The sequence below is a fragment of the Pyrgilauda ruficollis genome, unplaced genomic scaffold (assembly GCF_017590135.1).
Source record: "Pyrgilauda ruficollis isolate IOZ18807 unplaced genomic scaffold, ASM1759013v1 scaffold194, whole genome shotgun sequence".
Taxonomy (NCBI): Eukaryota; Metazoa; Chordata; class Aves; order Passeriformes; family Passeridae; genus Pyrgilauda; species Pyrgilauda ruficollis.
In genome coordinates this window covers 533,793-549,584 of record NW_024518540.1, presented here as the reverse complement: position 1 = coordinate 549,584, position 15,792 = coordinate 533,793, and the positions used below count along the sequence as shown (strand labels likewise).

The 15,792-nt window shown below is 50.9% G+C and overlaps 1 protein-coding gene across 1 annotated transcript in view; it reads right to left on the bottom strand.

Annotated features, from left to right (window-relative positions):
- DNAH9 (dynein axonemal heavy chain 9) overlaps positions 1–15,792 on the bottom strand; it is a 141,846-nt gene that overhangs the window by 8,003 nt on the left and 118,051 nt on the right. Inside the window, 5 exon segments of the mRNA XM_041465912.1 lie at positions 3,818–4,000; positions 6,564–6,734; positions 7,499–7,690; positions 7,941–8,132; positions 11,703–11,930. Of these exon segments, the coding sequence (XP_041321846.1) occupies positions 3,818–4,000; positions 6,564–6,734; positions 7,499–7,690; positions 7,941–8,132; positions 11,703–11,930 (966 nt within the window).

Here is a 15,792-nt window from a genome sequence, read left to right as displayed (position 1 = left end):
TTCAAATTAGGCGTGACATTTCTAAATCGCCTTCTTTTGGCAGATCCTTCAGTCAGTTAAAAACAATAAGCCTTGTTTTCTCTGGGCTTTATTTATTCTCTGCTCAGCTCTGTGGGGCCTGGCTCGCAAACTCTCCTCCTCTGAGTGCTGTCAGTGCAGGCCCCCAGCCCCAGAGATGAACGAACCTTAACAGGTCTTTAATTGTCAGGAAGGGCAATTAAAGCAGGATTTCTTCAGTGTAAGCCCAGAGTCAAGGGAGGGTAGCACCAGGAAGAGCCATCAGCCCCCTCTGGCTGCTCCGTGGTCCCCCAGGTGTGGGAGGTGACGTGAGGGACGCTGAGCAGGGTTTGGGTCATGCACAAGGTCTAATTTAACTCTTCAGGGATCCACATGCGACCTTTGGCTGCAGACACAAGAACTGGGCTCAGGTTGTGCCAGGGGAAACGTGGTTTGGATATCAGGAAAGCTTTCTTCAGGCAGTGGGCTGTGAAGCACTGAACAGGCTGCGGTGGAGTCACCAACCACAGGCTGACAGAATATTCCCAGCTGGAAGGGGCCCTCAAGTATCATCGAGCCCAACTCTTAGACCAGGGATTGAACCCCCAGCCTTGGTGGTGTCAGCACCAACTGAGCCCAAGTGCCCTGAAAGTGCCCAAAAAAACCATCTGGACGTGGCACCTGAGGCCATGTTTTGGGGGTGAGCATGGTGCTGCTGCTGGGGTGATGGGTGGGCTTGGGTATCTCAAAGGGCTTCTCCAGCCTTAAGGACTCCACGGTTCTTGGAACTGCCACTGATGGCCTCTCAGAGCCTTCAGATGTGTCTCTGCAGCAAACACCAGATTTGCCAAACACCAGAAATGCCAAATGCTGCTCTGCTGTGCTGCTCTCCTCCAGTCCCAGGTTGTCTCTGAATCCCAGCCCAGGGACTGCTGCAGCCCTCTGAGGAGCCTTTTCTGCAGTCCCCATCTCCTTCCCTGCCATGATCTGTGGCAGGGTTTGGGGAGAGGTTTGCAGCCTGTGTTATTGTTAATTTTGGTTAATTTTGTTTGTGGTTTATTTGCACACTCTGCATCCCCTCATTCCCCTACCAATATTAAACAGCACATTCTTCCCCACATTAAATCTAATTGCCACCCCTTGTCCAAGTCACAATTATATCTTGTTTGGGGCTCTGGGATTGAAACATTAAATCACTTCTGTTTACCTGTCTCAGGAAATGGAATTTTCAATTCCACTGCCTTATGCTAGAAAATAAGAGAAATCTGTTTATGATAATTGACTACATAAATATCAGCTTCTTTCAAAAAGGGCTGTACACACTGACCCACCAGCTGTGTCCAGGATAGCTCTGCTTTAGCAAGCACCAGCAGCAAATGCAGTGCACGCACATCTGCAGCTGCTGCAGCTGGGATTTGGGAGCAGCTTGGTGCCCAAACCCCGAGCCAAGCCTGCCCTTTCTCGTGCAGGGCGGGCAGCTGAAGGTTTCTTTTCCAAGCTGCCCCTGGGGGAGGTTTGAGATGTCATTCCACCTCAGGGCAGGCCCTCCTTGCCCACCCTCAGCTCTCCTATGAACGGGCTGGTCCAAGGCCAGACCCTTCAGGCTCAGCTCCACACCAGCTGTGGGAGCTGAGCATCCCCGTGAGAAGGGATCACAGCCTGCCACTCTGGAAGTGATGGAGCAGGGAATGTCCACTGCCTGATGGCCAGGAGATCCCCCAGGACCCAGCTGTGGCACGAGGGGGAGGCAGGGCAGTGCTGAGGCTTTGTTCTGCCAGCTCCAGGCTGCATTGTTGTGCTGCATTCCCAAGGGATGGATAGCAGCTGGCTGTGGGGAAGGGTCCCTGGGGGTGACAAGGTGGAGGGGGAATGCTGTCAGAGAGCACCAGGACTGCCAGGCAGCTCCTCACTCCCGGGCAGTGCAGCCTGATCCGTGCTGGCCCTTCCCTAAGGGGCAGTCAGAGCCTTTCCTCTTTTGTGCCCCAGAGTGCCTGGGGGGGATGCAGGAGGTGACTTCTCTTACCAGTGCATGCAGCATCAATCACAGCCCTCCCTCAAACCCAGAACACAGAAATCTGCATCCCAGCTGGTGTGGCAAAGGCAGCAGCTGGGGGACACAGACACCCCTGTCCTGGGCTGAGACAAAGATGAGCAGATCCACGGGATCCCTGCCTGGGACAGAGCTGATCCATGGGATCCCTGCCTGGAGCAGAGCTGATCCATGGGATCCCTGCCTGGGACAGAGCTGATCCATGGGATCCCTGCCTGGAGCAGAGCTGATCCATGGGATCCCTGCCTGGAGCAGAGCTGATCCATGGGATCCCTGCCTGGGACAGAGCTGATCCATGGGATCCCTGCCTGGAGCAGAGCTGATCCATGGGATCCCTGCCTGGGGCAGAGCAGATCCACGGGATCCCTGCCTGGAGCAGAGCAGATCCATGGGATCAGCTGCTTCCACACCAGGTGGAGATCACTGCAGTGGAGCCCCATGGACGGGGACTCCTGAGCAGGAGACTCACACCCAGCAAGGGAATTGTATCTCTTCCAAAACTCCTGGGACTTGAGCCTTTTTCTCTTACAGTTCTGGACATGTTGTGCCTTCACACAAAACCAGCCTTTGATTTCAGCTCAGCCTGTGCCTCTGAGATATTTTGTTCCAAGCTCCCCCCACTCCTGGACATTTTATGCAAAGGTGAGATTTTTGGCTCACCTTTAAGTAGGTCATGTCTCAGTTTGTGAGTGACCTGCTGTTGATGTGCCACAGTCTGGGGTGGCCAGAAGTGCTCGTGCCCTGTTCCCAAAAGCCAAGCACTGCTGTGTGTGCCTTGGACACTGTCCCACTGCAAATCCACCTGTGAGCCCTGTGGAGCCAGGATGCCTCCACAAATTCTTCCCTGTGACTCCTTTTATTCCCTGAGCAGCACCCTGCAGGATTTTCCAGCTCTCCAACTGATGCCTAAAGATTTTAGCTTTTATATTTTTCAAATCCTGTAGTGCATTAGTGCATAGTTCTAAACTCTATATAAACTGCAGTTAACTGCCTTCACATTTTGGTCAGACAGAGCAATCTCTCTGGGCCCGAGGTCCAAGGACACACCACAGGCCCTGAAAAGCATAAACAAAAGTGAATTGTGGGGAGCAAACTGGGGGAATGTGACTTCATTACCTGAAGCTGTAATTGGAGAATTAACCCTTGATATGCAAATAGACCAAACTGATATCTGTATAAAAAACTGGTGACCATTGTGATGCCTTCAGTTTTATCTTTCCCATTTCCCAGGCTCTGCACTGCACTGGTACAGAACTCTGAGCTCCATACCAAGTGTCAGCAGCTCTCCTCACAGCTCAGGCACACACAACAATCCTTTGCCAGCCCCAGAACCAAGGACACCGCTGCAGCTTCAGCCCTAAAAAGTGCAAACAACAGGGGATGGAGGAGAGCAACCTGGGAGGGTGGGACTGCATCCCCTGGAGCTGCAATTGGACAGTGAACCCAAGGTGGGAATGGACCCAAACTGATAAAAGTGTGAAAACTCGTGACTCTGAGTCCATGCTGGGTCCATCTTGGGTGCAGCCCTGGCTGGGCTCTTGCACTGCCCAAGGTGGATCCTTTGAAGGGTTTTTTTTAATAAATCCCTGCTTTATTCTTTAACTCTGTCCAGCCTCTGTCCAGGAGCCTCTCCAGGCATCAATCACCCATCTTGGGTGCAGCCTCTGCTGGTCTTTGCACTGCCCAAGGTGTTCCTGTTTAAGGCCTTTAACAAACCCCCACTTTATCCTCTTTTCTGTGTCCTAGGGAGCCCCTGCAGCCCCTCAGTACCTTCAGGCCCAGCTCCAGCTCGGCGAGCGAGCGCCGCATTTCAGTCGTGAGCGCGTTCATGCGCTCGCACTCCTGCAGGGCAACCACAGCGTAGGGAGTCCTCTCCTCCACCCTGGCCATCAGCTCTGCCATGTTGAACTCGTCTGTGAGCTTCTCCAACATCTCTTCCAGAAGGGCTTGCACCTGTGCCAAAGGGAGGAGAGAGGGGGATGCTGGTGAGTGATCCCTAGGCTCACAGCATGAGCTGGGAGAACTCCTTCTGTCCTGTCAGTGCCTCCAAAACCATCCCTGTTAGCCCTGGGCACCTTTCAAAGAGTTTTCCCCGTCCCATTAAAATCCAAATGCTGACAGAAGTTAATGTCAGATGAGCAGCTTGCAAAATGATGGTTTTAAAATGTCCCCATGACATGTGGCAGCCTCCTCTCTTCTTGGCTCTCTTATTTCTCCCGAGGTCACACTCACAAGGAGATGGATGGGGCTGGAGCTTCAGCTGAGCCTCAGGACAACACAGCTCATGAGCTGGTTTTCTCTAGTGTATTGATGGAGAGAGGTGATTACATGAAATTGAATTTTAAGCTGAATTTGGCATTCCGGACTAATGGAGCCATGGAAGAAAAGCATAACAAAACAAAATTATTTTCTGGTCACTTCAGAACTCTAAGTACAGAACAGGGAAAGCTCCATCCAATGCAAGAGGATCTTTGTAGTGTCTAAAAAATTTAATAAACCCCTTTCTGACAATGAGGCATGAAGCCCCTGCTGTCCATGGGCTCAGCTGCATTTCCCAGGTTTAATGTGGAAGCTCTCACTCAAAGCTTTGCTTTACTTCTGAGCTGGAACCTGAGCAAGACTTCTGCTTGCTGGGACCCTTTGGGCACACATAACACAGTTAAAATTCTGCTATCCCAAGTGCCAAACCTGGCACGCAGGGCCAGCGCCAGCTAGGGCAGGGTAATTTTACAGCCAGAGCCACCAATATTCATATTTTGGACTCTGTACTCCGATTCCCTCCTGTTGCTGCTCTTCCCAACCCTTGGCTCCTGTCAGCAGTGAGGATGTGTGGGCTGTTACTGCAGCCACACAGGTGGCTAAAGCTGGAAAAGCTCCTCAGCTGCACCTCGGGGACACCACAGAAATATCTCATTTGAAATTCCCCTGCAAGTCCCTCTGGCTCTGATTCCTTCACAGCAATTACAGCTCGTTTGCTGTAGTGTGACCTCAGCAATCTGTGGGAGGAAGTGGACTTGTCAGAGCCTCGGGAAAAATGACAGGCTCACATTTTCCCTGGAAGCTCCCTAAAATCACGTCAGCCAAAGCAGGGGCTGGATATCCTTCAGTGGAGGAGTTGAGACAAGGCTTTGCTCACTCCCATCCAAGGACCAAGTGGAAGGGACAGCTTGGATAATGACAGAGATCATTTCAGGAAGAAAATGAGCTGTGGGAGCATGTCCCCAGGCACAAGGCAGGGCACTGAGGTCACACTCTGCTTGCTCTCAGGCAGATTTTATTCCCAGAGAGAGCCATGAGGACTTCTGTGCTCCTGTGAGAGTGTTCTTGACTGTCACCAGGAGTTTGCAGGGTGGCCATGACCTGTGGCACCACTGCTGGGGCACTCCCTGATCGTTTTGCTTCTCTGGGCTGAGGAGTTTATTTGTGTTTCATTAAAAAAGGAGTGGGAGGGGAGAAGAGGAACTCACGTTTGCTATCTCTGAACACCTTGTTTGGCTTTGCTACCCCTGGATTATTCCCATCACCTCAAATTCGAGTATGGACTGAAAATTGATCATGCTGGGCACTCCTAGGAGTCCCTTAGGGGAAGGCAGTCAGTCCCCCAGCTTCATACCAAGCCAAAGGAAAAACTGTGAAACCACAGCTTTATATGAGCTGCAACTAGCCATTCATTAAATTGCAAATCTTCAAGCACAGAGCTGGCAACTTAAGACTGCAGGAGTGAAAACCTGAGCATGTGTTGGCTGATTCCAGATCTTGTCAGGGATGTTTGGGCCGTGTTTTAATGAGCTGTGAGTTTCCACAGGGAGGGCTGAGATCAGCCCAGGACACAGGTGTAGCAAAGGAGTTCAGCTGGAAATAAGGAATTACAAGGCCCTGGGGAGCTGGAGGGACACGATGGCAGCAGCAGGAGGAGGGCTGAGCTCTGGGTGGCACGCTGTGGGTGGCAGGCAGTGTGCCCAGGGCCCATTGCTATGCCAGTCACAGGGGTGCACAGGGACTGCTGCTCAGGGAAGGTTTATTTGCAACACCTTCAGAGGATGATAACGAAGGCTCTGCAGTGCACGGGGTAATTAAGAGGCACTGTCCTGTTACTGCCAACACTCAATTACATCTCACCAGGGTGATGTTCTGCATAAAACCAGGCTTTAGGCAGGCGGAGGCAGAGCACAGAACCATGGACAAGCCTGATGGATGAGACAGGCATCAAACCCCAGCAGCTGCCCCTGAGCACTCTCCCCATCTCCTCCTGGGTGCCCACTGCTCCTCTGCGCTCTCACATCTCCTCCTGGGTGCCCACTGCCCCTGAGCACTCTCACATCTCCTCCTGGGTGCTCACTGCTCCTCTGCACTCTCCCCATCTCCTCGTGGGTGCTCACTGCTCCTCTGCACTCTGCTCATCTCCTCCTGGGTGCCCACAATCCCTGAGCACTCTCACATCTCCTCCTGGGTGCTCACTGCTCCTCTGCACTCTCCCCATCTCCTCCTGGGTGCCCTCTGCCCCGAGCACTCTCACCATCTCCTCGTGGGTGCCCACAGCTCCCTGGCCCGTGCTGCTGTCGCGGGGCTGCAGCTCCAGCACAGTGCGCAGGAGCCGCTCCGAGCTCTGCGTCAGGAACCCGATCTCTGCGTTGGGGTGGAGGCCGTACAGGTAGGGAGACTCTGGAGGCAGGGCATCGTCTATGTACTGCACAGAGACATTCAGGAGCACGTTAGGAACAGCCCAGGGCACTCTGCCTGCAGAGCTTCAGTGCTGGAATCATCTCCCCAGGAGGTCAGCCCGGGCTCACCCAGCTCTGCCTGTGGCTGAAACACCGGGGAAGTGATGGAGGAAGGAGAGTGCAAATGTTTACAGAGCTGCTTCTGCTCCTGCTGGGAAAATTCTTAACTGCTGGAGTTCTGCTTGGCTCCGTGTCTCAGGCTGGACCTTCTCTAGCAATTATCTGCTGTGCATTTCAGCATCAGCATCCTGAAATCTCTTGTGGGAATTGAGCTTCCAGTAGTTAAGTTTTATGAACAAAACCAGCCTGATGCGCCTCTCTCTGCTATTGCATTTGTGTACAAAGAGCAGATGAGATCAGTAAGTAGATCAACAAGACCCTTCAGTGATTCTCATCAAAACTGATGATAAAAGGAGCTTGAAAGGGCCATTTTAGCAAACAGTATGTGGATGTAATTTTACAGGAGCCCCACTTAAGTCTCGAGCACCAATACAGTTGGTCTATTCATGCATGAACAGAATGAGCCCATGATGAAGTAGCAAATTACCATTAGACTTGGTTCATCCAGGGGGATGCTGAAGCATCCACAGGAACACAACATAATGGGAAATAAGAGGAACGGTGCAGGAGCACAGCAGCCCTGTTCCTGCCTCCTAAGGCAGACTATGGGGCAGTTAGGGAGGACATTCCATTTACATGTATAAATAATGCCAGCAAACAAAGAGCTTACCTGGTGATAGCCATTATAATCCATGTTCCCTGGGAGGAGAAATCCAGGAGCAAGGCAGAGCTCTCCCTCCAGCATTTCTGGCTTAATGAACTCTTCCAGGTAGGTTTTGCAGAGCCGCCTGTCCCAGTCATCCGTGATGTGACCTCCATACATGATCTCACCCACGAGGTAGCGCAGGTCATCGTACGGGACCTGGGCGTGGAGCAGGGTGGGCTGAACCCAGGCACTGCCCTGCAGCCTCAGGGCTCCCCCCTCAGCACACAAACATCAGGCAGGAGTTAAATCCTGCCCCAGGAAAGCTGGGGCACAGCACAGTGCGAGATCTCCCATCTCCTCCCAAAAGCACCCCAAACTGCGAAGTTCTAAACCCAAAGATGCCAAGAAAATGGCATTTCAGGACAGCTTCAAAGCCCCCAGGCAGCCCCCCCCATGGTGCCCCCACCTTGGAGCTGGCCTGCAGGTAGTTGTAGAGCACATTGACAGAGATGGTGAGATCTCCAGTGCTGAAGGGGTACGGGCGGTTCCAGCCCTGGGGGCCGAACTTGCGCCGCTCCGCCACCACCGCGTGGAAATAGCACAGGGCAAACAGGATGCTCCTGAACTCCTTCTCCTGGCTGCACATCTCCAGGGTGTCCTGCAACACAGGACAGCTGCCCTCAGCCTCAGCGACTCCCAGGGAACCCAAACACGATGGGCTTTGGACAGGATGAATCACAGAATCAGAGGTTAAGGCTCAGAAACTCCCCCAAATCATCAAGTTCAACCTTCAAGTAAATACCCCAATGCACAACTAATTGTGAACCTTATTTTTTAAACAATTACAGGGATGTGTCTTCACCACTTCCCTGGGCAGCCTGTTCCAGAGCTTTACCAACCTTCCACTTTAGATATTTTTCCTACCATCCATCCTGAACCTCCCTTGCTGATACTTGTTACCTGGGACAAGAGGCTGACCAAATTGTCTTCCAGTTCATTTTTGTATCACACACATGTGCTAGTTTTCAAAGTCAGTGGCTTTGAATTGCAGATTTATTGGCAAACTCTAGCAAATATTTTCTCACTTCATATTTGCTGTTCCGAGCTCCGAGTGGCTCTGCACAGGAACACACACAGGGAAGGAAGGACACGTGCACCCACTCAACGCCCCATCACCTGCATGTGCTCAACATCCCTCACCCGAAAGATGGGGAGGGAGCTACAGAATCACAGAATTCTCCATTGGAAGGGACCCTAAAGTCCATGTTTTTCCAGCCCCTCTGCCATGGGCAGGGATACTTTCCACTATCCCAGGTTGCTCCAAGCCCCATCCAATGTTTATCTGAAAAAAATGCCGTGTTAGACCTTTAATCCTCTGAGAGCACTACAGAGCTCAGGGTCTATGCAGGAAACGGGGAATCCATTACTCTAAAGGGTAATGAATTTCAACATTGACCAAGTGCACGTGACAATCAAGAACATCCCAAAACCTGTTTCCTCCTGGATTAGGCAGCACTCTAAGCTCCCTTTATCAGCATTGTGATGGAGAACTGCTTCAAATGCGTGCAGAACACCCTTCTCATTTCAGGAAACATCCCCAGAACAACCCAGTTCATTCTCATTCGGCCTCTCTTCAGTTGTCAATTCTTCTTCAGCTACAAAGCAGAACAATATCCCTTGTACAGAATAAAAGGCCTTCTTTGTAGCCTTCAGCTGAAAGCTAAATTTGAACATCTCTTCTGTATAAAGCAGGGAAATGAGGTGTAAAAGGGACCCCACCCACTCGCTTCAGGATTTCTGATAAGAGATGTTTCATAATCCTCCAGCAATTTAGAAAATGCTAATTACTATTGATTGAAATGAGCAGAGGCAAGATGAAAATGTTACTTGGGGTGAAGGTTTTCCCCTCCCTTGTTCTCCAGGACATTTTGTGGAGCTCAGGATGATGAATGGCAGTAGATAAGTATGGAATAATCTTTCCTGACCACTGGCATTAATCCTTGCATAGTGCCTTCCCCCACACCTGCTCAGCAATGTTCCCTCCTGCACTTGGCATTCTCTCCACAAAACATTTGAGTGCAAAACCAGCTGTGAGCTGCCCCATGACCCAGGGTCCACAATTGTTTGAGGCTGCTCTTGCCTCACCCCAAATAACAAGAAACTTTGTGGAGAGAATCACAGAATGGTTTGGGTTGGAAGGGACTCACAAGAGAAAACAACCCTGCAAGATCTGCAGAGGGTGTTCCCAGCTGGATGGAGAGGCTGCAATAATGTCAGCACCAGTGATCTAAAGGGCAGTTTGAGGGCTGAGAGCACCTTTAGTGTCTTCTGATGGGGTCCTGCTGTGAGGGCTGGCTGTGAGGGAGTGTCAGGGTGGCAGGACATGGGACTCAGTGTCCCTAGGACAGGAATCAGCAACAACACGAGTGCTCAGCCCTTGAGGGAAATGGGGTCATGGCTGAGCCCCCCTGGCTCCATCCTGCCTTGGGGCCCATGGGCTGTTCCCAGGGAGTCCTGCAGGGATGGGATCCTTCCCTGCTCCTGTCCCATGGTGAGAGCAGAGCTCATTCAACCACGGCCTTAACAGCCACTCTGACACTGATCCACACCCTCTGGGCACCAGGAATATTTCCATCTCTTCCCCACACGGGGCTGTTTCCCTGCACAGGCGGACAGGGGTCAGTGCCTGCCATGACAGGAGGGTTTTTGAGCAATAAACAAAACGAGCATCCTGCCACGGGCTGCTCTTGTGGGTCAGCCACTCTCACATGGCCTAATTTACATCCTGGCAAAGCAACTCCTGCCTGCAGGCAGCTTCCAGCTCTGATTTGCAACACTCCTGGTGTCAGCAAGGTCTTGAGCTGAATGGCCTTTGGGCACACAACACCAATCTCCCTGTGCTGCTCTGTGAGCAGATCAGCTGTTCTGAACCTCTAACCCCTGTTAAACAGCAGGCAGAAAAGTCAGGTTTAACCCGCTCACCTCCCACAGCTGTGGGTGTTGGATATCATATATCACTCAGCAGCCCAGAAAGGAGGCACCAGACAGAGAAATCAACTGAAACACGACAAATTCTCCCGATGCTGCAGTCAGAAGTTTGATTCTGTATTGAAAGAGCCTTTCTGGGGTGGTGGAGTCACCGTCCCTTGAGGTGTTTAAAAACAAACTGGACGTGGCACTCAGTGACGTGGTTCAATTGATGAGGAGGTTTTGGGTCAGTGGTGGGACTTGATGATCTCAAAGGTCTTTTCCAGCCAGGTTAATTCTGTGATTCTGTGATCACACACTGGGGAGAATATGATTAAACTGGACAGAAGTCTGGTGTCCCAGGCCCTGCTTCAGGAAAGAGGCTTCTCAGATCACCTGAAGCCTTTCTTGGGAAAACCAGTGCTTGGAAGGAGATCTGTGCCTGGCTTGTGGGGAAGAGCAGAGGGGGGTGCTGGACCCAGAGGCTCTGTGCTACAAGGGGGCTGGGGAGGCAATGTCCATCACGCTCTGTGGGAGAGGTTTTACAGCGACCTCTGTGAGCCAGAGAGAAGTTTGAGAAGAGAATCCATGCTTACCCCTGAAAGAATTTCCTACCAAGGTCATTGACACAGAAACCAAGAAAGAAAGAAGGAAAAATATGAGAAACCTGCAACTGCCTGTTCCAATGAGCACTTTGTTTGTCCTTCATGACCAATGAGTAAAGTGTAAATGTATGAGTTTTGTTAGAATGTATAAAAAGTGTGCGTGCTATGTGGCAGCAGCTCTCTGGCCACAGAGAGCAGCAGGCACAGCTTTCCCAGGCATTTTCCTGGGGAAAGCTGAGAGGAGATCAGAGAAAAGAATGAGAAACAATTCTTATCTCCACTTGCTGCACCTGTTATTGTGCACGCGTGGAATGTGTTATGGAGATTGTTTAGCAAAGGGTGATTTCTTAATTGGACAGTGGATGGTGTTTGGATGGATTGACGAATTAGGTCAAAGCTGTATCAGACTGTCTGTAAGGGGATGAGTTTCTCAATAAGTACAGTATAGTATAATATGATAGAATAAAGAGATTGATCAGCCTTCTGCAATCATGGAGTCAATGCTAATTATTCCCCAGCTGAGGGCCTGCAGCAACACATGGTGGAGTAAAACCAGTTTGGAAATGGAGTGTGCTGCTTTGGATTGTCTCCAACCCAACTACGGCCGTGCTGCACAGGGGCTGCAGCAGCTCCAGCACACCCAACCACGCTCCTACCTGGCTGAAGTTGTCCAGGGCCTTGTGCAGGTTGGCGTGCATCCCGGTGGGCGCCTCGCTGGTGATTTTGATGGAGTTTTCCAGGATGCCCTGGGGAATGATGTGGCTCTCCGGGCACGGCGCCGGCTCGGCGCTGAGGAACACGCGGAAATCCTGGTGGCTGCCCTCGCTGTGCTGCTCCAGCCTCTTCTCCAGGGAGCCCAGCCACTTGGCCACCAGGTGGATGTTCTGGCAGAGACAAAGGGACAAGGCTTGCTCAGTCCCCCCGTCACACCCCCATGTGCTGAGCAGGCACCAAATCCATCCCACTGATGGATGCCCTCTGGAATTTGGGACTTGGCCCAGGAGTGCCTGTGTGCAGCTCCCAGCCCCAAAGAGCCAGGTGCATCAAGAACATTAGAAAATTCAAAATAATCAGTATAAATCAGCAGCAGAGCCACAGCTGGGTTGGTTGGGCTCTCGGTGCTGGAATTCTCCTCATTTCAGCAGTACCAGCTGAGCTTATTCTTGGGCAGAAAAATTGTTATTCCTGGGGAACAGAGTTGTTATTCCTGGGGTGTAAAGTTGTTATTCCTGAGGAGCAGAGTTGTTATTCCTGGGGAACAGAGTTTTTATTCCTGGGGTGCAAAGTTGTTATTCCTGGGGAGCAAAGTTGTTATTCCTCTCCCCTGCCCCACAGAGCTCAGATAAAAACATTGGTTCATTTTGATCAGAATTACAATAAGGACCCTCCATAGCAGTTCCTGGGCAAACGAGTCAAGCAGGTGATTTCACAAAGTCCTTTAACACAAAAGGATTTATTTAGTTATGCAACTAATTGGACACATCCCTCAGAAGATTAAGCAGAATTGTGGGGAGATGGTGAAATGGATGAAGTTAAGCCTCAGTTTTTCCCCTGGAGTCCTATACAGAATTATGGTTTCCAGGCAAGAAAACAGCTGTTTTGTTATATTAGGAATGGGATTTGTGGGCTGAACTACCCTTGTGTTAAAGGCAGGTGTGCAATCCAAACTGGCTGTGTTCACAGGCACTTGGGATGGTGATTTATCCCACCCCAAGAAAGGACAAGGAACTTGCTAAACCTAAATTAAAAGCAGCCGCCAGAAAGATAAACTGCTTGGAGGTGGCAAAGAAATTACATGAAGGAACCATATTAGAGGCTGAGAATAAATATATATCAGCCATAAATGGGGCCAGAAAGAGCTTTCATGGTTAAATAGCAGAGTAATGGAGATTATTAGGAGTAAAATTACATTCCTCAGAAAGTGGAAGTTTTGTCCAAATGAGAAAAACAGAAAAGAGCACAAAAGCCAGCCATGGTAAAGTCAAAAAGTACTACAAGAAGCAATTTTTTGAAAACCATAAAAGCTAATAATAAAGCCTTTTCCAGAAACCAGGAACTTACCAGAGAGTCTATAAAACTGTAACATGATCAAGGTCTGCAGGGAGTGCTCATGGAAGGCCAGGCCAGCCCAAAGCACCCCAAATTTGCAGGAATATTTCCTGCAGAGCCTGGGGAGGCTTTCACTGTTCCAACCTGGTGGAATCACTGAAACCCTGAGGCTGGAGATGTCCCTGGAGATCATCCATCCCACCCTCCTGCTCCCAGCAGGGTCACCCAGAGCAGGTTTTTAACTGGGTCCAGTTGGGGTTTTGGATATTTGCAAGGCTGAAGTCTCCACAACCTGTCTGGGCAATGTGTGCCAGTGTTCAACCACACTCACAGTAAAAAATTAAATTAAAAATAGTATAAGATGGTGAAATGAAATGAAATTAAAGTTTAAGGGAAATTTGTATCTCAATTTTAACCCTTTGCTTCTTGCTCTTTCACTAAGCCCCACTATGAAGATCTTGACTCCCCTTTGGCCAGGAGGGATTTAAACACACCAATAAACCAAAATTTATCCAAATCCCAGCTGTCTCTGAGCCAAACCCCAGGTCAGCACCACTATGAAGATTTTGACTCTCCCTTCGGCCAGGAGGGATTTAAACACACCAATAAACCAAAATTTATCCAAATCCCAGCTGTCTCTGAGCCAAACCCCAGGTTTTGGAGGTTAAATACCCCAGCTTCTCCTCATATAACAGATGCTTCAGTCTCTTAATTGCTGCAAGGACTCTTAAACTGAAGCAGCAGATGAAGAGCTGTTCAGAGGAGTCGATGAAGGAATAAAAAAATAAAAAATAATAAAATAAGAAGAGGTCTCTGGGAGCAGATGGGCTCACCCCAAAAGGACCCCACATATGCAGGGTGTGCAGCACAGCTCAGGGGGCAGCAACCAGCCTGGCAGGGGCTCCAGCAGGACAGGAGTCACTCCCCAACAGCATCAGTTAGGAAAGAACAGCAATCTCAAAGTTCTAACCCATTTTAGAGAGCTCAGATCTGTGAGGATAGCTCGGTCTGGGCTGGTGTGTGTGTGGGTGGGGTGGAGGTGCTGCTGTTGTCCCCAGGAGCTGCCCCAGGCTGGGTTTGAGCAGTGCTGGTCACTGCAGGGGTCAGTCCCTGCTGGGCAGGGTGGGCACGGCCAGGGACCAGCCTGGGGGACAAGGAGCTGTCCCAGCTGACCCCAGAGGTGTCCCAGCCTGTGGAATCCTGCTCAGTAGGAGCAGGAGAAGGCAGGAATGTTGGTAGGGAGGGTGTTTGCCTTGCCCAGTCACCACGGGGTGTGACAGAGCCCCTGCCTGCCCAGGGAATGCATTCCTTGCTTGGCTTCCTTGCCTGGGCAGCTTTGGCTTTCCGTGTTGCATTGTCTGGGTCTCAGTCTCACTTTTAACCCCACATTCTGCCCCATCCCACCCCTGGGCAGTGAGGGAGCAGCAGGTGGGGCTCAGTTTCCATCGGGGGTTAAACACAGCAGCTCATCCCCATTAATTCCTTTTTGGGGGCTGGAGAGGGGATGTCCCCAGGCACCTCCACACCAGCAGCAGGCCCTGCAGGGAGCAGGAATTGTCTCTGTGGGGTCCCTGTATCCTCAGGCATGGATTTTGACCAATCAGCTCCTTATCTTCCCCAAACCAGTATTGCTGCAGCTAAAAGGAAAGGTCTCACAGGCTACCAACCAGTTAAAACACAGCCAACAGGGGTAAGGAGGCTACTGATGGAATTTTAACTCCTCACCATATCAAAAAGCATCTGAAAGAGCAAATGATTGGTGAGCTGACAAAATAACTCATAAGACAAAGCCATTTCAAGTCTTGCAAATAAAGGCTGGTAGTGAAGAGCTGCAGGAGGATGCCATCATTCTAAGTGACTGGCAATGACACTGCAGCAGGAATTCAGTGGTGATAGATGCAAAGTAGTGCACTCAGGAAAACAACCCCAGCTACAGATGCACACACTGATGGCTTCAAAATTAACTATTATCACTCAGGGAAGAGAGCTCAGAGTCCTCACAGTTATTTCCTGCAAATAACTGTTCAGTGCTTAGCAATGCAAGAGCAAAGGGACAGAGAATAAAGCTGCAAACGGGATTTTGCCACTCCAGAAATCCACGGTGGGCCTTCATCTTGTAAACAGCACCCAGCTCCCACTCCTCTTAAATCCTGAAGGATTAAACTCCCACAAAAGGAGACACTCCATCAGCAGGGACTTGCCCATTTGGAGGGAGCAGAGCCCGGGGTGGAGGGAGGGAGGGAGGGAAGGGAGAGCAGAGCAGGCTGCAAGAAAGTGGAAGTGCATTTTCATATGACACAGAACTAAACTGCCAATTTACTGCTTCAGGGTGTTTGGGGAGTTGAGAGAATCACAGAGAGCAGCTGAGCTGGAAGTCAGAGAGAGAAACGGAATTGTTAATGCTGGAAAAAAAGCTTTAAAAAAAAAGCTTTAAAATCAGCAAATCCATCACCCCAGCAGCACCACCGTGCTCAGCAGGAACCCAGGGCCCCGGCTGCCACAGCCACATGGGTTTTGAGCACTTGCAGGGATGGTGATCCCATTCCTGCCCTGTTCCAAATCCCTGCCCCCTTCCCCAAGACTGTGCTGGGTCAGGCAGGCGCTGGGCTGGCAGTGCCTGGGGCTGTGCCACCGAGGGACACCCCAGGGGCTCCCTCATGGGAGCACAGGAACCTCTGCTGGCTTTCCGGGAGCCTC